Source organism: Melanostigma gelatinosum, assembly GCF_949748355.1.
Source record: "Melanostigma gelatinosum genome assembly, chromosome: 18".
In the NCBI taxonomy this organism is placed as follows: domain Eukaryota; kingdom Metazoa; phylum Chordata; class Actinopteri; order Perciformes; family Zoarcidae; genus Melanostigma; species Melanostigma gelatinosum.
The window spans coordinates 8,018,100-8,041,579 of NC_136651.1; the positions used below are offsets into that span (position 1 = coordinate 8,018,100).

The following is a 23,480-nucleotide window of genomic DNA, read 5'->3' on the forward strand; positions in this document are numbered from 1 at the left end:
TCAACACAGGAGAAAATCAATCAGGGCAACGTAGCACAGGAATCACTGTTGCTGCTGTGTGATACACACACGGATCAAATGTAACACACACTGCCCTCCGCTGTTTGTTTCTTCTCTTTCTCTCCATCTATCTTTCAAGCACTCCCTTTCAACCTGACGCATGATTCAGCACATCAAGATTCAGCACACCTTCTGTCTGTGTGCGTGTGTGTGTGTGTGTGTGTGTGTATGTGTGTGCGCACGTATGCACGTGTGTCCCTGCATGGGACCAGGGCGGAGGCCTGAAGGCACCCAGGACTTGGCGTACCCTGTTCAGAGACAGGAGTCTATAAACCAAAGCCGCCTAATCTCCTTTTACGTCACACTATCCGTTTCTAAGGTGGCAAATTACAGTACACAGTCGCTGAGTCGTGATCTCGTTAGATGCCTGTGCTTTTTTTCGTTTTTTGTAGTCTAAAGTAACTGCTAATCTTTGACTTGCAACTTAAAGGCATCACATGGGTATTTGCCAAAGAACAAATATACACACGAAGAAAGTATTCCTTATAGTCCCTATTATCAACCTTCCTCTGTGTTGTCACCGTGATTTGAAATGTTTTTCTCGACATGAATGTCTCTAATTTCGTATCTGCCCTGTACAATAATAAGAAGTGCTGAATGCAACAGGTAAAGAGAAGCTATCTTCATCAAAATGTATATTAAGAAACACCTTTGAAGTTCGGTCTTGGCTTTAATTCAACATGGTGATTAAAAAAAGAAACACACGATGCTGTGAAAAGGTGCAGACAAACTTTCACACCTCCCATGTCAGTCTGCTGACATACTGTGTCTGAAGGCAGGTCTGCTGTCGGACTGTCAGGCAGGAGTGTGGGTTATTGCACCCTGCACAGTGAACTAGACACCCAGGTCATTTGGATCACTTCTTTCAGATCAATTTACCGCCTGAGCTGTGAATCAACCCTGCACCTTTGCTTTGGACAAGGCATCCCTCCAGATGCTATAATTAACAGATTACTTGCAGATTCTATCGATCTCTTGTCGAAAAAACGTCCGCTTGAAAGAAATATAATGAACGAGCATCTTTTCCAGGCATTAGCGGTGAATCATCAGAACAATCTGACATTAAAGGAGTGATTCAGTCGCTCACATTGATGTTGATTTAGCATGACGGCCCTTTGATTGTTATGATGTTGACAAAGTGGAGCTGCACATAGGAGGCTCGTGCTTGCTACAGGCAGTTGCAATGTGCCTCACGCACATTCAGTCCATTTTCTCATTAAAAAAAAAGAAGAAAAAAGAAATACTTGTTATTGCATGCCAGAGATTATGAAATAAACAAACAACACTGATTCAGGGAAGCCTCTACCCCACATCTAGACTGTGTGCCGGGCATATGTCTGTCACAAACCCGTCTCTGGTGGGGACATGATGGCACGGTTTCATCACCACGAACACAGGGTGACATGCAAAATAGAAAACGTGCGCCGCTCAGGAACCACACTGTATGCTTTATCAATGTAGTGGCTCGGCACTTTTGGTATAATCGTACGGTGAATCTGGTGGCGTCGCCTCATTTCCTGCTACTCCGGTATGTCTATACTGACTACAGGGGGTGTCAATCATTGTGTACCTCACCACATGTGACAGTGTGCTAAAGCAGTGTACAGTTGACTCTGCAACCTGATCAGACAACATGTATTGTGATACACCTCAATATCTGTTTCAATAAACAAGAAAGCAACACACAAATTGGAGGGGAGATGTGTTAACATGCATCCACCGTATGCTATTCAATGTTTTATGAGTAGGTATTTCATAGTTATGGTTAAGTTAGGTTACAGTGTGTAATACAGTGGGGTTGGTTTAACACACATCATTCAAATGTAATCAGTGGCATTATTCCAATGCAGCATCACAGAGAGAGACAATAATTAAGTCCCAACAGAAGTCTTAGCAATTACTGATGACGCATCTGTGGAAAAATACTTGATCCAATAAACCAAATGGTGATCTAGAATTCAAATAGATTTTTGTATTTTTGTCAGTTAAAAACATCTACTCAAACTGAGAACGTTTCGACTTGATTGGAATATATTGCACCTTATGTAGACCACAGCACAGTAACAGAAATAGTGGCGTAGTGCTCGATAATAATACATTGTCAAATGTGCTGATATTTACAATGAGACATAAGTCAAGTAACACAGTTACTGTTAAGTTTTTTTTAACCATCGTAGAGTAACAGATAAATTCTGCCTGGGGCCTCAGAAAAGGTTGCAAACCCTCCCTGGGGGGGGGGGGGGGGGGGGGGGGGGGCTGGTATGCTGCCACAAGCCCAACCTGAGCCCTGTTGCTGGAGCTGGCGGGAGCCCTGGTGGCTGTGATGAGCCAGATGTGGCGATGGGAGCTGTGGGGATTCTCTGCAGGGGCTTAAAAGTGCTTTTCCATATAGTCTGCTTTTGCATGTTTTTATTAATTACATCATGAAACTAAACCAGCACTGGACTGGTGTGGTACCTACATCTATTCCTGGAAGATCTCTCCAACATTAGCACATATCTAAAGGTAACAGCAGAGGTTGGAGACAACTGTTAAGGTCATTGGGATAATTATCTCTGTATCTGAGAGGACATGAAAGAATAAGAAAAACATAAGGGAAGCAGGGTTAAATATGAACAGTAGCAGGGGGCAGAAATGCCCTTGAAAGAAGAATTAAAGATGAAAGGGCAAAAAATGGCATGGTAACTGGACTCATTATCTCATTGAATTATTAGTTACAGAGTAAATGGAACCTATGGCGAGAGGACACATGCACACTCAGCGTACGCGTAGCCACACAAGCGTTTCATTTGAAGTCGTGTTTTTGGCCACCTGATGCAATATGAGTGCAGGCTTCACTGTCACGGTTACTGACTGCTTAAAGTCAAAGAGGCAAAACAACAGGCCCTTGAAAAAGCACTTCCCTGGGCACATGATGTGACTGAGTCTACGTTTCTTACTTCTCTTTCCGGCGCGTACACAAAGTGCTTATAAAACACTTTCTGTGTAGAACTGTTATAAAACAGCCTCTGTTTCGGGTTGCAATAATTACGTGTGAGCAAACAAATGAATAAATGACGGAACAAACACACAGAGAAACATGCGTGAATAGAAATAAGGCTGAGGTCAGAGCCTGTATAACAAAAAGTAACTAATCCCATCTTAGATAGTACTCATGCTTATTCAAACTACTGCGTCGAATACAGCCCCTTTTTGCCATCATCATTTTTCTGACTAATTGGTACGGCCAGATGGAGTCGTCTACTACTCCTCTCGAATGAGTGACAGTCGGAGTGAGTTGCTGAAATAAGATGCATCGGTTCCTTTGTGGGTACTAATACTGTTGCTACTCAGCTGTTACACTTGGACACCCAGCAGCCACTTCCCAGCACTGCTGTCAGCACATTGAGAGAACTCTGTGGAATATTCCGGTGTCTATCGCACCACGCAGGAATATGCTGCTCCTGTGAGGTCAAAATGAAGCTAAAAAGGAGCATGTGTGAAGAAGAAGACGCCACAGAATGAGACCACGAGATCGGGTTGGACGAAACCACAAATCTGACTTAGCCCAGTTCTGACGGGCCAGCCTGCACTGATGAAATAACGGCCCTCTTTACTTCGCAGATGGAGGGAAAAGATGATGACAAAGTGAAAAAAGGGGGGGCAGGGAGCACACGACAGATGAAGGAATGACGGACATACAGGCTGCAAGATGATTTATTGTCAAAACTCACTGTCTGAATAACTAACTGAGTCCATTTTAAGGCCGATATCATGATGGTTCGCTGCTTGAAACCCATTAAGACGGCAGGAGACTGCATTTGTCCCTCCATTGAAGCACGAATCCTGCATCCTAAACCTAACATGTTACGACAGCTTGGAATATTTCCAGCGAGTGCCTTTTCTTTCCTCTCACGTCTCTTGTGGATGTGTCTGATTCGCTGTTGTACTATTAATCAGTGTGTCAATTTACTGCGGGCACACCAAAATAATCATTTCATTTCTGTGCTGTATTTTTGCAGAGAGGGGGCTAAAGGACGACGGTGTGCCGTGAGTGGAAAGGGTGAGGAAAGGCAGGCGAGGGGAGAGAGAGAGAGAGAGAGAGAGAGAGGGAGGACCAGAGAGGAAGAAACAGGCAGGCAGAGTTTGATAAGCAGAAAGACAATTTGAGACAAAAGAGGAATAACCGGGTGAGCATGAGAGAGACCACGTGAGAGTGCGGGGCTGTGAGCTCTGCTGTTTTATCCGAGCAGTATGACACATTCCTATATACTGCCCTGCCTCCCTGCTTGCTCACCGCAGATTTTCATTAACCTTGCGGCACCGTCTATACGTGTTTGTTTTTTTAACCTGGTCCATACCATCTCATCCTCCCACTGCATGAAAATTCATAATCAACTTCCCACATAGTGTGCATGCCCAGATAACACCCTGCAACTGCAATCCATATCGTGCTCACTTTCAGAATATGGTTGGTGATTGCGCGCGTGTTTGTCGCTGAAGCATGACTAATGCTTTTGTTTTTCAAGCGCCACAGTATGCAGTGAGGGTAATATAGTGGAGTTTAAAACATACCCTGACAGAAAAATACAAGCTCCCACAAACACTGTAAAAGTACCCTGCCCTTATTGGTACACAACCAAGAGGATGCTCTTTCCCTGCTCCATAAATGTGCACTGATCCATAGCATGGCTGGCTGGGAATCGGCTGTACTATTTACGCTAAGGTCTGATCCTGTTCATGGCTTTCGCTGATAGTGTGCTTGTGAAAGCCTATGTTTGCCAAATGCAGAGTAAATAATCGATTTCCTCACTGCCATTGTTACTGATATGTCATTGAATTAATACAGTGTGTGTGTGTGTGTGTGTGTGTGTGTGTGTGTGTGTGTGTGTGTGTGTGTGTGTGTGTGTGTGTGTGTGTGTGTGTGGGCGAATGCAAGCTCAGGTTGAGCTCTGACAACGACACAATTTGCTTCACCCAGAGTAACAAACAGCATGGACAACGGCAGCGATAACAACAGCGGAGTCAGACAATACGGGAGGGGCAAGGGCGCTGTGGGGCAAGGGCGCTGAGGACGAGGTGAGACAGAGCGGCGGGCTCATTTTAAATGGTCAGCCACTTACATCACATGTAAAACTACATTTCAAATCAAACATAATGTCGGTGCTTTTTGGCCATGACGTCTAAAAATGTATGCATCTGCTGGACTGGTTTCGGTCATGATATGGAGCAGCACGATCTTTCGGTGTGTAATGAAATGATTACCAGGCGACGGAGAAGACCGGAGCTCGTTTAAACAGTCCGAGTCAGGGAGTGCGATGACTCGATGGAGGGTAATAACGTGTCACTCTCCGTTATGTCCAGCGGGGTCTAAACCTTGTGATTGTTCACACAACATCCACCTGGGTCATCTGGCAAAAACCGCACCAACAAAACATGAAGAGGCAAGTACACATGACAAACATCCACATACGCACCTCCTCCCACTGATGTATGTATCTGATGAGTCGGGACAGTCTCAACAGACGCAGAAGACTGAGGATCTTGGTGAAACGGACGATTCGCAGGGCACGAGCTGTTTTATATACCTCAGAGTCAAAGCCTTTCTCCACTATTAAAAAGATATAATCCACTGGAATGGAGGAGAGGAAGTCCACCACGAACCAGCTCTTCAGGTAATTCATCTTGATGATCTTGGGGTCGAGGATGATCTCGGAGCTCTCCTCGTTGACGATCCCCGTTCTGAAGTTCATGACCAGGTCCACCAGGAAGATGGTGTCCGAGGCCACGTTGAAGACCAGCCAGGTGGTGGTAGTCTGCTCTGAGAAGAAGGTTATTCCCACAGGAATGATGATTAGATTCCCCATCATCATGATGAGCATTATCAAGTCCCAGTAGAACCTGCGAAGCGACACACATGAATCAGTTATGCATGGTAGACAACATGTTGTAGACAGTTAATGCAGACAGTGTGTATTCACGTAGATGTTGATGTATTACCAATAATCACCAAAACTAACAATAGTCAGTGGGAAATACTTCAAGACTGAGATCTGTACATGTGCAGAGGCTCTTAAGTCCTCACTTGCTTCAACAGCTACATGTGCTTGCATTGTTACCTAAAGCTCTTATGTAATATTTTCTGTCTCGCATTGATTCAAGGACATCGAGACATGTGCTGCCGACACTTGCTGTATGTATCCGGGGGCCCTGTTAGAAGAAGACCCTCTCCTAATGTCCCTGCCCTCTGTCTTGTGACGAACAGAGGCAGAAGTGATTCATCAGCACCCTGCTCTTTTCACCAAGTGTCCTGGGCCTCGACAGAGGCCGAGCAACCGTGAATGAAAATAGATGCTTTCAGGAATCCTATCTCGTGCTAAAAACGCTCCACTGACGCCATCCCTGCCTGCCTGTGCCCTGCCCTGCTGCCTATCCATTGCTGCTGTTGAGGATGGAAATGGACTCGCTGGCTGGTTGGCAGGCTGCCTGTCTGGCTGGGAAGCTAGTAATGGATCCGTTTGAATGAATTAAGACTGGGCCTTGGTCTTATAAATATCCACAGATCATGTGTCTGATAATTGTCTTCACGTAAACTAAACAGCGGTCATCGAGGTGGTTCATTGTGTTCACCGTAGGTATTTTTACTGGCGTTAAACTGGGGCCTGTGGAGTGGACTCTTCATATATGGAGAGCCTTGACTCAACACCTTGAGTGGGACATTGAAGCACAGAACATGATGCACTTTGGATTAATTGATGCTGTTCATTCATTTAGTTATACTGGTAGAAACATACTTATACAACAATGACACTGGGCATGAGATTTGTCTTTACCTTAGCTTACGACAAACACACAAATACATACCATATCGAATACACACACACACACTATTGTCAACCTTTCAGTCTGTTGCTACCCCTTCAGCAGACGTGCCAGGATAATGTGCATACAGTACAGTATGTGTGTGTGTGGCATGACTTAGTCTTTTTATTCATATTGAAGAATAAGAGGCTGCAGTGACGACATCCGCGATGATTCATCTTTTCAAATGCTTCATAACGAGATCAAAAACAAAAATTAAACCGTGATCATAAAGACCTTTTTGGGGTCATTGTAGAAAACATAACTTACTTTAGATATCTCAATTAGTCTGTGGTCAAAAAAGAGAACAAAGAAAAATAAAAGCTCTAAAATGAAGTCAAGTTTTTTTCTTTTCATATAAAAAAAAGAGTTTTAACAAAACAGCATCAAATAAATTGTTGGGAAAAAAAAATGCAAAATGAGGGTTCAAAAAGGAAAAATCGGAAATATTCGTACAGCACTCAAGAATGTAATACTAACATCTGTTAAATTGCTATTTTTCAAAGAATGGAAAATGATTTCTTTCCACTCATACTAATATAATCAAAAACCCACTCAGTGCCCACATCTTGACGATTAATTCTGTTTCTCTCGTGACTTGTGTAGGTGGCATTTATACTGCACATGACCTCTAAGACACCCACTTATCGAATGAATAAAACATTGTGTTTCAATTCTTGAATTACAAACTATAAAACAGGAAACGGCAAACTGTACTGCAACAGAGAGAGAAGTTGTTCACAAAGTTTGAAGAATCCCTGAAAAACAGAGCGCTGCAGACGCTTGAATACGAAGCGAGTTGCCCCCTTTCGTTTTAAAGATCCAGTCGCAAAGTGTCAGCTCCAACGGCAGCTCGGAAACTGCACCCAGCTCTTGCTACATCATTGTATTAAAGCTCTTGCTTCAATGCTCCAACTCTGAGAATGCATGCAGCCCCGGTTACACCAGTAGCTGAGAGCATGTGCATCCAGCTGTAAATGCAGCTCCTACTCCGGCAATGCACTGAAGTCACCAGTCAAACTCCTGCTTCAGGTGTGGTAGCTCCACTGGTGCACCTACTTTACATCCACATTCACCCACAGCTCTCGTAGTACACTCACCTTGAGCCTTTTTTTTGCCCCAGCCACATGCATTAGCATCCAGATAAACCCAGCGCCCTGCACTGCTGCTCGTCATTTGTTGTGCAGAGTCCTTCTTCGATTTGTCAAGCCGCTCTTTAACACACCAACGAACTGCTGTTCTGATTGATTAAAGTGTCTCTGCAGCAATGCTGCAAAGACATATTGGTTTATTCTGCCACATGTATGCACCCTGTAGAAACGAATACAAAATGAGCGTTTCCTAATATATCACAGAAAGAAAACTTTAAGACAAAACAAACCCACCAGAAAGCCATATAAGTTATTTTCCAAATGTTGACACTCGGCTATTATAGCCTGATGGACCTCCCTAAAACAGGAGCCTGGAGCTGTAGAACCTACAAAGTGTATACTGATGTATACAATGATGAAAATGGGATTTCAGATCAAATAGATGGAGGTCAAGTCATCTCTGACTGACAATGAGCTTATTGAAATGTAGCATGTGATTACAGAACGTCGACCAAACATAATTTTCTGTCGATCCGTGTCTTGGAGGCCAATATGTTAGTTTGAATCGGCTACACTGGATGCTCAAATTGAGGTAAACATGTCATTTTAAATAACCTGGAGAGGTTGCAAAAGAAAAAGAAAAACGAAAATCGCGACACGATACATTCTAGGTAGCATAGCAAGTTTAACTGTCAAGAAAAATGATGCTGCGCACAAACAACAATGTGCCATTTTAAACTATGATCATCAGATGCTTTGGCTAAAACACACTCATCTGCCTCGGCCAAACAGGCAGCCTCTTTAGAACAAACTCTGAAAGGAAACATCACTGAGAGTATTTTAAACTACGACAAAGGCCTTAGCTTAACCCGAGATGTATGAGGCCGCTCTGAAAATCTATGAATAATGAATATTACTAATCTACCATTAATCTTTAAGCAGCCACTGTGTACAAATAATATCTTGGATATTGACTTTCAAAACACTCCCACAAAGCGATATACAGCCTGTGTGAAGGGTGGCGCCATTCATGGACCCTACTTACGTAAGAGTTTCATCAAAAGACCACACAGGGTTTGCTTTTTGGTCATACAAAGTTCTGCCACAGTACAGAATATATATTAGAATTATATACAAAAAACTATAAACCAACTTAAACTAGAGACCAACTTCAGACAGGATCACACCAGCTTCCCCACTTACTATCCCCCTATTTACGGCACCCTTGCTCAGACTACCATCTTTAAAGTTGGCCTTCATTTTGTTCCCAACGACACAAAGTTTCGTGAATGCATCGTGCACGGTCTGTGTGGCTATTGTGGTGACAGAATCTGACATATAAACACCTGCAAAGTACTGAAAACCTCTGTGGTAGTTCCTGCTACAGGAGCCACATTCTGCCATGATCACACACACACACACACACACACACACACACACACACAGACTCACAAGGTGAAAACAAAACCAGCCACACACTGTCGCAGCTGGTAATAATTAAGAGGATGAATTGAGCCCCAGAGTAGAGGACTAGATTACCATTTAAGCTACAGTACAAGGGGACCTGCCAAACAAAGTGGACCCTTGCACCTCCATCATTTATGCACCAGCATGGTAGCTTGAAGCGCTGGAGATATGTAACTTCACAGAACAATCCACGGGGCAATCTCACTGGCATGAAGGGGTTGTGTCGTTAGACTGGCTAGAGGACAAGGACTTCAAACACCCTTTGGAAAATGTCAGGAGGAAGGACCCTTAGGGAACCTTCAGCAGCCTGAGTTAGTGGAATATAAGGGCCAATCTCCTTGAGCAGAGGTTATATAGCAAACACCCCCACTGGTGGCCCAATATGTCTCATATTAAGAACATGCTGACATACATACTGTATGCGATCTAGTGACAAAAATCAATTATTTCCCATCATGGAGCTTTTTCAAAAAGGTTTAGCATAAGGTAGATCACAAATACAGCCAAAGACAGCTAAGCAATTGTCAACTGTGACAGGGGGGTATGCATATCACTTGGATTGTTCAGGTCTACGAACCCTTTGGCCATCTGAGGGGGGGGGGGGGGGGGGGGGTCGTTCTCCTTACATAATTGTTTACAGAGATTGCTAAACTCAGTGACTGCTGTGTTGTGCTACTAATCCTTGCCCACAGTCATTGTACATCTGGTGTGAGCATGGGCACGTGCATATGGCCGTGTCTTTGTGTGGGTGAGTGCAGGATATCCTAGTTAGCGTTGTATGTGTATGTATACCAATACAAATCAAGCAAAAGCTACACAGTTACAATTGCAGCTTTCAGTTAGAATTCAGCTTGCAGATTCCAGCAGCTCTGAGCGAGCAGCAGCATAAACGCTGCAGAGCGGAGCACGGTGCTGCATACTCGGGCCTGCTCTGGGTTCAGGACCACGGACAGCTCCGTGTTAGAGCGGAGGGATCAACGTGTCCTGGCACGTCACGTGGCCTACATGCTTCAATGGAAAACAGGGATGATTGTCAACCATCAAGCTGTGTGCCAGGGGACACCGGTGCAGAGAGGCTGGATGACGTGCTTAATTGGTTGAGTGGTGAACTGTAAACATGCAGCCGGTGGAGAACCAGTCCTGCCTGTACCTGATCTCATTTGTTTACCATCCGAACGCACTGTCTCACAGATGCATTACACACATGAAAGCTAATTAGAAGCATGTTTGTCTCAACTCATTTGCACCACTTATCACACGTGGGGATGCATCGATCATCAGGCAGTTTTTAATGCAGTTTTCACTTGCAGCCGCACTCTTTTTTTTAGGACAATAGGATATCTGCTTGTGCAGGTGAGAGAATGCCATGCCGAAGAAGAAATAAATAGCAATCCCGTCACTGTGGCATTCAGTGCACAACACGGGAGGAAGTGTGGCATGATCGGCTCCTTTGAAACAAACACATTCCACCACATTTCCCCGCTCAACTCATTCATTAGTGCTGTTCAATGTTTGCAAGACTGATCGAGTCAAACCACGGCCATTTTCCTCCTAAATCGTTTCGCTGCACGATTTTTTACCGCATTCTGTGCATTTTTTTTTTTTTTGCACACAGACCCGTCGTCCGGTACCGCCGCCTACAATGTTTACAACCGGGATGGTGCAATGGCATTGTCACGTTGTGTCCAGGTACCGTCGCCCCGAGCCTATACACGGGAAGATGTCGCAATGATGAGGACCATGCTAATGTGCAGTTATGGTGAAACAATCAGAAAAGGTGCGCGCGTGTGTGTGTGTTTTGAAATTGACATTCACCGTCCGTTTTCCAAGGACATCTCACGGATACACCTTTGTAGCCTAAACGCGTCCTTCTCTGTTGTAATAAAAATGCCGCAATGAACACACTCACTGGGCACATTTAAGTCAGTGAAGCCTTCAGCCAGCGAAAGCCCGGTTGTCTAAATACAGAGGTAGATTAGCGTATGCGCCTTGGGGCAGGCTGTGCGTGTGCCGATGACAGCGCGTTATGTGTGAGAGTGCAGACCCTCGGGTGACGGGAGGGGTGGAGGAGGAGGAGTGGGGGTGAGCAGGTGTCTTTTCCAGCCCTTACCTAAAATCGCTATATGGATGAATGATCCAGTATCCGGCCGTTTGAACCCTCTCTTGCTCTTTCTCCACGGCTTTCTGACTGCCGAACATACGCAAGGAGAACTTATTGACTCCGGGCTGCATCATGGCCCCAAATTGTCTCTGCATAAAACCATGTTGCCTGGCTTCCGCGTCCAGATCGTCAAAACCGACCATGGCCTCTTCCCGCTCCCCCTTGAAGCCCACCGAGTTGCCGTGCTCCTTCTGGCTCCCCGTGTTGTTTTTCTGTATCGAGTCTTGCCTCTGAAATACATTATTCCCGTCCGCCTTTTCCTCCTTGTTGCTGGAGAAGGAATTCGATTTGTCTTCCATGGTGTCTTTAGTTTTCCCGTTTTTCTTTGTGGCAAAGCGTCTCCGTCTCCGGCTCCGGGAGGGCTGCGCGCAAAACTCGAGTGCCCGCTGTGAGCTCTGCTGGTATTTTTTCCCCCTTCTTCTTTTGCTGCTTTTAATTATGTCCTTCAAACTGTTCAGCTCCTCTGCCTTCGGTGGGAGTGCTGCAAACTGAGACAGAGTCGCTGACAGCCCTGTGGATCAGGTTTCTTGGGTTACCGCCATCTACCGACGGCCCCGGCTTCTACCGTCCAAAGCCTCTCTGCTTCTGTCTCACTTCGCACGGCACTGCGGTTTAACTGGCACATGCCCCTGCACCTTATTTACATAATGTGGCTCATGATACCTCTTCCCTCCCCTGTCACCAGGATCCGGCATGGCGGCAGGAAGCCCATATCATAGGAGCAGAGCATATATTTGAACTTAATAAAGACCGTGTATGTGTTTTATAATTCGTTTGACAAGGCATGTGTGCCTCCTGTGGCTCGGCTGGCGGCAGGTTTGTTTCCTACTGAGGAGTGATAATAGAAGACAACATGGTGAAACAGATTGGTATCATAGTTGGAGCCTCTTGGTGGTATGAGAAAATGAGTTGAACATCTTGTGGAAGTCACACCTTACAAGGTGTTGCAGATATGATCCAACATTTAGAGCGTGAACGTACCGAATGCATTGCAACAACTATATAGTTGCAATATATATATAAGCACTTGTTTGTTTAGAAGCAACCTATAAACTTCATTTGTGCATGGCAAGGAGATAACATGATTTAAATATAATCATCTATGGTGCATTTCAATTAAAACAGTTAAATACTGTGTAGAGTTTGGGATGACAAACTCAATACATATCCTAAAACATCCCAAAACTTTGTTAAATCAACACATCTCACAAAAATGAATTATAGAGCCCACTGTTGTTTAGATAACCCAGCCACCTGTAGGGGCACCAGTCAGAATGGATTGAGGTGATTCAAGTGAAAGTAAAGTTAAAGTGCTAATAGCACTTTAAAAATTTAAAAAGTGAATGACCTGCATTCAAAATGCTCCCAAAGTATAAGTATTGTACTTAAAAGTAAAGTAGAAAAATGTCCCCTTTGACTGTTACCATCATATAATATCATCGTTCCATTATCATCACTCATGCATTAAGGTAAACAAAGGCTTTTACTGTTGTAGTTGATTGAGGTGGAGCTCATTTCTGAACTGCTTACTACTGATTAATCTCCTAATTACTTTCTCAATTGATCTATTGATTGGTTCTTTGGTTTGTAAAACTTCAACAAAAGAGAAATCCCCACCACAAATACCCAATTTGACAACTTTATATGCTTGTTTTTATCCAACCAACAAGTCCAAACGTGGCCCCAGTGTTTGGCATTTTGAATAAAAAGTCACTGAAATGATTGTCAAAAATGTTTCAAATGTATTTATTTCTCAGTCTAATTGATAAATCGACTGTCGTTTCAAGCTGAATATATATATTGGGTACTTTTATTCGTGACAAAGCATGATCACTTTGTATGATGTTTTTCACGTAAACAAATTCAAAAGTAAAGTAACTATTGTAACTTCAAACAAATACAGTTGCAGTAAAACGTACAATATTTCCCTCTGAATTGTAGTGGAAAAGTAAAAGTGTGGTACTTTTACAATTATTGAAGAAATGCACTTACTTACATCCCACCACTGAAAAAAACCAGAACGCAAAAAAACGAAGAAGAGACGCAGAGAGCATAAGATTAAAGAGAAAAAGTCAAAGAGTACAAACGGCAGAAGAATGAAGTGATCATGAGGAAGGGATATTTTTACAGAGAAAGGAGAGAGTATACAAAACATTTGATCCATTTATAAAATACAACGCATAGTTGCAGATTAAACTTCCCAACAGCATAGAAATTTGTAAATTTAGCTCCATCTTGACAAAGTAAAACGAAATGCTGCTTACAAATGAATGCACCAGTGATGATACAATAATAACATTTGAATATGAATGAGCATTTTTTTTAAATAAACTCATTTTATTACTTCTGTACCTTTCCATTGCTATACGAAATAATCTGAATACTTTTCCAACCACTGTCGGAGGGTACACACGGATACTTTTACTTTATCGGTGTATATTTTTATTTCATTAACATTCCAGATTGCTTTTAAACAATTGTACATTGAACCATTTAGAAGCTGCTTTTATCAAATCCTCGTCTGTCAGAGAGCACCGTTCAGTTCGGCCGGCATTACCACACTGATCCCACATGTTCAGTCTTTTCATGGCGAAACAAAACCTACGCCACGAGAGAGGACATTAGCAGATATTGTACATGTTCGGTAATGGATTATTATGTAATGATCCAAATGTTATCATAATTGAAACAGACATGTATTTTTTTTTTATCTCAGCTGGGTTTGTTGGGTTGGGTTGGATTACAACTCCCACTACACAATGCTCGTGTAACTTCAGTTACACAGTTAATGGGGCGGGGGGGGGGGGGGGGGTACTGACAGCAGAGAAGAAGAAAAAACATTGCATACGATTTATGGCTTAAAGTAATACTGATATTGAACAAAGTCCCAGATGTCAGGGAATAAATACAACAAGAATACATTTACCGGAAGGGGAACATGTGTCAGGCAGATTATAGGGCAACCCTTTATTTTAGGTTTGGTCAAATATCATCACTGAAGTGGAAGGTGTGATGCTCTGTCGTTAAACATGTCAGATATGAGATTTTCATTTTGACATTTTTGCATCAAATTTATGGTGGAAATTGCAGAAAATAAAAGTATATCGCGATATAAGTACTGAAATTGCAAAGCTCTACATTTTGGAAATTCACAATACACAGTTGAATATACGTCATGTTGCATCACGTTTTAGCTGATCCCAGTGGAAGGTTAATCCTGCTTCATATTACAGTTCAGCATAATGGTGAGCCAAATGCATCCCGCATGATCAAATGTGTTCCTGATTCCTTATGATGGTCTCATTGGTCCTGCTGAAAATTGCATTGTCTCTCTAAGATCACATCCAGTCATCTCTGCTTACAGTCAATACCTCATCTGGACATGAGGCATTACATACCCCCCCGCTCTGCCAGCCATTGCTTATGCCACAAATAGCATCAGCTAGGATGGCAGTATTGTGTTACAATGGCCCCCTTGGCCCCTTTTCATTTTCTGCAAGTCATTCAATGTATAGTGAGTTTTTACGTCAGAGGCTTTGTTTCTTTTCACAGTATTTTGATGCAACATTGAGAGAAATGAGAGTAAAATCTTTTGTTTACTTTTTATACGATAATAAGTATACTGGAATACATCCTCTGTGGTGTCCAATGTTTAAGAAGTCTTATGATATCCATCACAGAGTACATTTTTGGAGGTAAAAGTTGTAAATCACCTCCCGTGTCACTGAAACATCCGAGAGACCGAGCTCAATAACTGACACAAATTAAAAAGACAAATCTTCCAGCTCCTAGGCCAGACATGACTACTAATTCACTTGTCCTCTTTGGACTCTTGTCCCATGACTGACTGCTTTAATTAAACTGTGATTGGGGCTGGGAAGATGGTAGTGTTGTAATAGGATTGAAAGCTTTGGTCCGTTTCCAGCTGAGACTATCAGGGTGTCATGGACCTCAGGGATGAGGCTGAGGCATTGGATGGGAACCAGCCGAGTGCCAAGGTTGACTGAATCAGCAAACTGACTGGTATAAAAAAAATAAAAAATGAGAGCGTTACCACGCTTAGTCAACAAGATGATTATGATAATAACAAAAAACATCTAAACAAGCAACCTAATTTATGGAGTGTACAAAAACACAACATCCCATTGTTGCTCTTCCTCACCAGTGAGACATTTTACCCAAATATGAACCCCAACTACCAACCAATGTGTCAACTAGCGCTACCATTACGATATAAAAACAATTTGCAATATTTCATCGAAAGTCTAAAGTTGGAATGAAACATTTGCAGATCAACCCCCTGTCCTGAAGTTGCTGTCAGGATAGCGGGGACGAGACTTAAGGCATCAATCAAATTAGTAAACCACTTCCATGTCAGTGGGGTTAATGTGACAGTTGGCATTACCATTTCATAATTAGATCCACACAGCTGAGCTCTTGTTTAACCTCTAACAGATTATGCAGCCACGAGGCTACAGCTGCACTTCCCCTTTAAACTTGCATATACGAGGTATTGTCACATTGCCGGTGGCTGAAGTTGCTTAGCGTAGGCCCAGCAAGCAACAGGGCTGACGTGGTCAGCGCGATACGTACAGACGGCCACAAGACTTATTTTAAACACAGAATTGCCATATTAGACGATTCCCTCACTATAATATTTGTTACCAGACCTAGTTACGATGTTCATGATGATGAAACAGCTCCAGGAAAAAAATTAACCGGATGAATTTAATTCAGGGGTCTCAAACTCCCGGCCCGCGGGCCAAATCCGGCACGCCACGTCATTTTATGTGGCCCGCGAATTCGCCAGCAAAAAAAAAGAAAAAAAGAAAATGTATTTTTAAATTTTTTTTATAGTTAGACTTGATAATAAAAATATCCCCATCGTCGAAATTATGAGATAGAAAGTCGAAGTTATGAGCTAGAACGTCATAACTATGATAGAAAGTCATAATTCTGAGATAGAAAGTCAAAATGATGAGATACTTAAACACACAGTCACAGAAGCAGCTCTGTGGCTGGTTACTGTACACTTGAAATGCAAATGTATTGTGAGTATATTGAAGACTACTTTAAACGTAGCCCATCTCATGATGACGATGTAGCCCAATTAGAAACACTGTTGCATGATCCAAATACATATAATATATATTGGAGAAGCTGCCAGATGTGTTGGAGTAAGTCCTCTGACAAAACACTGCACATCATGTTGCCTATTCAATTTCAAATAAAAGTATACGTATGCAGTAACTCTTATAATAGATTCTAGAGGACACATATGCCTAGACAGTGGATCAGGTGTTGATGCCCCATTGACAGCTTTTCACTGCCTAATTCCAGATTTGTGGCATACACAGTGTCCACTACGCGTAGTAATCCCAAAGGATTGGCAAGTATTTTTAGCGATGGATTTACTGCCGTCCGTTGATCCTTTGATGGGTGGCGTCTTTCAGAACAGTCATGGACCAACCCGGCCTTGCTGAGCATAATATTTACCAGTATGCAAATTGAGGAAATCACAATTTGAAAAGGGAAGAAACTCATTTGACTTACACATTAAAGACATTACGAGATATTCCACCTTTAAAATATCTGAAAACAGGCTACGGTACACTTGCCTATTCCGAGACAGATCTGTCTTCAAAGTGCGAATGCATCAGTAATAGCTCGCACCATCACCCTTTTGTGTTCAAGAGAAAGATCCACCTCTGTGGACATCTTTGGACACTATTTTGTAGAGCAATTACAGAGTTACAAAGTTAGCTTTTATGTTCTCACTATTATACGACCACGCAGCTCTGTGAAGTTTATTACTGAAAGAGTCTTTTACTTCAAACAATAATAATAATATGAGAACAAACTTATAATTTAAATCTTATAATGTTCCTCCGTTTTATTTATTTTGATGTCATCATCTGTGTCCTAATGACTTATTGGTATAAATGAGACTTTAATATGTACGCACTCAGCAGTTGTATCGCATCCATAAGTAGCGACAACTGCCGAACTTTATCGTGCCTTGTCATGTCTGAAATGGTTCGTATACACGTCTGCCATGCTATGAGCGAGTTGAAACCCCGGGAGTAAAACAATGGCTACGTCATGGCTGGCCGAGTATGAGAGGAATCGAAATGTTAATCATGGCTCCGAAAAGTCAAATCGCCTAAACGTTGAAAGCCAGAGATTTTAGAGGCTGTTGGGAAAATCCCACAGTAATCCACAGTGATCTGAAGTACTCTAGCTTCCAGACTGCCAGCTGCAGACAGACAAGTGTCCGTCTGTGTGTGGACGTGCTCGCACGTGTGCCTGTCTGCATTTGGGGCAGGGAACGAGGGGAGGGAATTACTTTGGATGAATACAGAGCGTTTTAGGGTAAGAGGATACGAGGCTGAGGAAATGAAGTGAAGGGTACTCTACAGGCGCAAATACGTAACCGGTGACGTCACCTCTTCCCTCATCCATCCTCTTGCCTTATCCCCCTTTTTCCTGTCCAAACACTGAGCCTCCCTGTCGACTACTCCTCCCGACCCATATTTTCAGTCCTGACACTCTAGCCCTCCCCTAGTCCCACCTGCTTTATCCTAGCGTCACCTCTTACCTCGTCATCTGTCCTTCCTAAACCCCCAACCCTTCACTCAGCGCTCTATATTCTTTCCCCGTTTTGTCGTGCCGGTGAGGCATCCCGGTGTTTTGGTCTGCTGCCTCAGCAGCATAGCAAGGTTAAAAAAAACCCCTGCAGATTCATCCACTACCACATATGGTGCTCTCAGCTTGATGATACATATCACACACAAAGAGGCATTGAAAAAAACAAACACACATCAATGTAAAATGAACGCGGTTAGTTGAGATCAAATCAAAAAGATGTCTCACGAGGGCACAAACCCGAGATGAATGCACTGCAGCAGATCAGCGTGGTGTGATAAGGGTGAAGGTGTTCGGCTCAGTGGCGGTGAAGGAGGAGCCACGGTCATTTCACAGTGACAAAGTCTCTTCATCTGTGAAATGTCTCGCCTTGAATCCAGTTCAACACATAACAGCTCAGCGTTTGATAAATATGAGTGACCCCCACCCTCACTGTTCTCCTTTTATACATTTACGAGTCAGCCTCCATGTAGCAGTGCCGAAATAAATGTATTTGATTTTCTCTCACAAACACAGGCCTCGACGCCGTCTGTCAAAGTTACATTTACAAGTTGCACAGTGTGTGTATTGCAGTAAACGTTCAACACATTTTCATTTTTATGGAAAACAGAGTGACAGGCCTGAACGTGCAATGTGTCTTTGCGTGCCTTGAATCGACGATGAGCTGCCTCAGGAGCAGAGTAACCACAACGTTCTACGTGACACACATGCTGCTGCCGTATTGAAACACGACTTGACTTTATTTTGGTTTAAAACCTCTCATGTCCCAGAATTTGAAAGGAGAAATGCTGCATGCTATCAGGGGGCTTAATACGGAAGAAAAGTTGCATTTTGCTGTAACGCGTCGGTCCAGAGAGCATCCTGAAGCAGAAGTACAGAGAATTCCATTTATTTAGCTTTTTACCACGATACAAAATCTGTTACTGACGCATTCAATTGGTTTGGATCGCCGTCCAGCAGTGTTACTTAGCAGTCGAAACCGATGCAATATTAATGGTGTTCTCTGGTCGCCAGGATCAGAACGTGTGATCGTAACCTGCTGGTCACAGCCATACCGTAATGTTGAATTGATCATTAGGAGTCAAGTTCACTCCGGGTTAAACATATCATGTCTTTGTGAGGGATTTATCTGATTCTTATTCACTTAATAGTGATAAGAAGATGTCTCTAATGTGGCTCCAGTGGAGGTTAGACGGGTGAAATTGTGACCACATGGTTGCTGTTTTCATCCGCTGGACGAGCAAAATGTTCTTTTACATTGTTTCTCTGTATCTTGTCAGCATTCATTAGAACCAAAAAGAGACTCGGGACAACGCTTTGAATCCAGGTTTAAGACCTTTGAGCTCACCCTTGTGAATAATTAAGCCCACGATGGCAACGTGCCCCAGTTCGATCTCAAGCTAATGAATCCGTCACTAATGACTCACTTAGCTCATCGGGCTCGATGTCAGGAGACGTAACATTTAACCAACAACACTTCAGACTCTGTTAACTTGAACTGTTAGCTGGAGGTGTCAAAGCTGCATTTTGGGTCTCATCTCCAGAAACTCTTATTTCCCCAGAGGAAGAACCGTTCCCGTTTGTCTCATTCCGGGGGGGAAAATGTTGCGACCTTAACAGACTGAGGAGGTGAGATTGACTGACCTCATCTTGTTTTTCCTGATTTTTAATCCCCGTTCTCTCCGGGTGGATTTATCCCATCTGTTACATGTGTCATTATTAGTCGAGTGTAATTTGCCGGTGCCTAATGCCGACTCACTTTTTAGCTTCTCTGTCTGTCATGTTTCTCTGTCACCGGAGTGAGTTTACAACTACATACGTACCACCAAATACATCGGCTGCTGGGAAGTCACAGAAGCAGCCAAATAAAGTCTTTACACAAGATAAAAAATTGAATTGTGGCAGAAATTAAAGTGCCTATGTCACATTATTATCTCAAAGTGACACAAGCATCGATACATTGTCAGTGAAAACTGCCTTACATTCTCATAATGACAATGCTAACATGTTGATGTTTAACAGGTATGCATCTTAGTTATTTACAGCTATTCATCCTGAGGGGAACATGAATGTCTGCACCAAATATCACTGTGATCCCTACAATCGTTCAGTCCAGCCCAAAAGCGGTGGACCGACCCAACCGAACGATACAAACATCCAGAGCCATGCAGCTAGCGTGGCTGAAAAAGGCAAAACACCCGACACTGTCATTGTCACAAGCCTGCACGCCGACAGTTATTAATATCATGAGCGGGTTATAAGCAGATTAATGAGCCAGCAGGCAGCAGGATGTGAGGTGGTCCAGGTCGGTTCAACCTATAGATTAGCACAGAGATGTGAAGCAGGGAGAAACGACTTATTTGGAGACGGGATGAAATAGTGGTTGTGTACGGCAGCAAAATTAGCTGATATACAACTTTAAAATGAGCTACATTACTTCCCGCGTCAGGCCTACTAAGATCATGTGACGATTGTAGAATTAATTGGAGAATAAATGCAGCACGCAGAGAAGTGCCAGCTACTTTTTTCACCCCCGAAGTGAGCGGTCACAGTATAAATATTAGTTTGTGGTGAAACCAAAACAATGTTTCATAAAGCGGTGGGCAGTAACTCTCAGCCCTCAAGCTCATACAAGCTGATTATACTCTACCTGTGCAGCACGAAATGGCAGCGCGCCAAGATAAACAAGTGGCTGGTGAAGAGAGGCGAATATCAAGCCAGGTGAAAGACTCTCAGGAGTTGGCAGAACAAAACCAGAGATAAATTGTCAGTGAATGTTCAGTTAACGTTGAGCAGATAGCGAGAAAGAGAATTGCTCTTTTTGTGCTTTTAGATTATTTTGGGGGGGGGGGGGGGGGGGGGTCTTATTTAAATCATTTAAGACCTTGTTAGTCATTCTTACTAATACTCTTAGTGTCTGAAGATATTCTACAGTCAAAATGTGCAGAGGTGTTAGGAAGTGTAACAATCTAACATTTAAAAAAATACAGTTCTGCTCAAATGGCCTTGAACTCCTGGAAGTAATAAAACAGAACATTTCATTTTAGGAAAGTCAACCAGCTTTCAGTTTCACCACTGTGCCAAACTGTTACAATAATAATTAATAATACATCAGTTTATTAAGGACAGTGGATGCTCCTTTTTTTCTCCATTATATATTGCTTTCTCTCCCAAGCGCGCAATAAATCTGCTTTGGCGAGACAGACTATGGATGACTCAGTCCAGGACATCACACAGCCATGCATCATATTTGAAAAAAGAAAAGAAAAACCATCGGCTCTGCAGCTGTAACCACATTGACAGAAAGCCACCAAGAAATACAGGAAGGCTCCAGCTGAGTGGATACAAACTGTCACTGTATTTCAGAGGCGGCAGGCTGCGGGAAGCTGGCAGCGTCCCACAGTTAACTGATGTTATAACCACGAGGAGGCTTTCAGGAAAATGAGCTTTCGGAGCATAGGCACTGATGGATTGCTCTCAACTTTCCACCTTTATGGACATCAGGGCGGAGGGTTCCTTCCTGTTCCTTGTCCTTGTCACGCAATGCAGGAGATGGTCCAACAGAAGGTCAGTCCGAGGCAACATCAATCAGGAGCGGCACGCGTCTCGTGCCGTGTGCGCCTGCGCCCAATTCTCGACACATTATGTGCATTGTACAGCTGCACATTTGGATCCCAGGGCAACATGCTGGGTTCCAAAGTGATGATATGAACTCGCCCGACATGATGTTCTGCAGAGCAGCAGCAAAGAAAGTAAACAGCAGCTGTCTGGAGCATAAGACATGAGCGGCCGCCACACAGGGAACGAGCTATATCGTGATTGAAAAGCCCAAACGATGGCGTTTAAATGAACACAATGTGCCAGCAATGAATATCAGCTCGAAACAGACAAACACGTTTGTACGTACTTTATGCACGAATACACGTCACGCAGTCATTGTCCACCTGCTGTCTGCCTTCGCTGATTGCTTTCTCGTTGTTGCTACAGCTTTCCTTGCCTTTGTGGCTCACAGATATCACTTATGCAACAAAAAAGTATGTCTATATTATCTGACTTCCTCATCATACTAATAATGTAGCCAGTGCAACACGTGGTGGACAGCCGGTCCAGCTACCAGTCCAAATGCACACACACCATCTCTTCATTGTGGGAGTTCAGCTTAAGGCTTCTGTGTGTACACGATACATCAGATATTTATGGATGATGTATGACTTTTTGGCCACTTGGAGGCCACATTATTATTCTTGTCACATTATTTTCATTACATTGGCATTATAGGCAAGGCAAGTTTATTTGTATAGCACATTTCAACAACAAGGTAATTCAAAGTGCTTCACATAAAACCATTAAAAGCATCAAAACATAAGGCAAAAGAAAAGGAGATTTATTCATTGCATTGAAACATTAAAAAAAAAAAACAGTGTAAGAAATAAAATACAGTAGTAAAATGCAGAAATGCAGGAAATTGATTAATATATTAATTGAATGTGGTTCAATTAAAGGCAGCAGCAAACAGAAAAGTCTTCAATCTTGATTTAAATGAGCTGAGGGTCTCAGCAGACCTGCAGCTTTCTGGGACTTTGTTCCAGATATGTGGAGCAGAAAAACTGAACGCTGCTTCTCCATGTTTAGCGATAAAAAAATGATATAAAAAAATTATTAAAAATAAAGAATTATAAAAAAATGAATGGATCATAGCCACGTTAAGGTAGCAGTGTAAACCCATGATAAGTAAAAGACTGGAGGAGCCGAACAGCTAATCTTAAGAATGCCGGACAACCCGCTCTACCTCTGAGCCACAGCTGCCGCTCAGTAAACATGCTATGAGGCATGGAAAGCCAGTATCTTAGCATATAGGCACAAATATTAGCCCAACTACAAAATGTGGATGGAGGAATATGTTCTATGTGCACAGGTTGAGCAAGTATCCATTTTAATGAACAGTAATTGAGTTGTACTGCACCTTATGCCAGTAAAGACATGCTCGTTACAGCACAGTCAAAACACTTTTTACTAATGAATGAGGGAGCTAATGAGCACTAGTGTTTCCTAGTTAGTATTTCCTGTCTCCACGGCTAAAATGTAAAGGCTGTTCATTTATTCGTAAAAGTCCCGCACTCCAGCTTTAACTAGAACACTAGAACAGCACCCACACAACACTCACACCAGCTCTGCAGGATGAGATTTGATGACAAGACAACTCAAGTGCGAAGAAA

General features: G+C 43.0%; 1 protein-coding gene across 1 annotated transcript in view; it reads right to left on the reverse strand.

The window, feature by feature from the left end:
* Positions 1–11,918, reverse strand: part of hcn1 (hyperpolarization activated cyclic nucleotide-gated potassium channel 1) — a gene marked incomplete at both ends in the record, with an annotated part of 53,998 nt that extends 42,080 nt beyond the window's left edge. The window contains 2 exons of the mRNA XM_079289884.1: positions 5,517–5,940; positions 11,569–11,918. Coding sequence (XP_079146010.1) covers positions 5,517–5,940; positions 11,569–11,918 — 774 coding nt within the window. The remainder of the gene's footprint in view (positions 1–5,516; positions 5,941–11,568) is intronic.
* Positions 11,919–23,480: the final 11,562 nt, after the last annotated feature.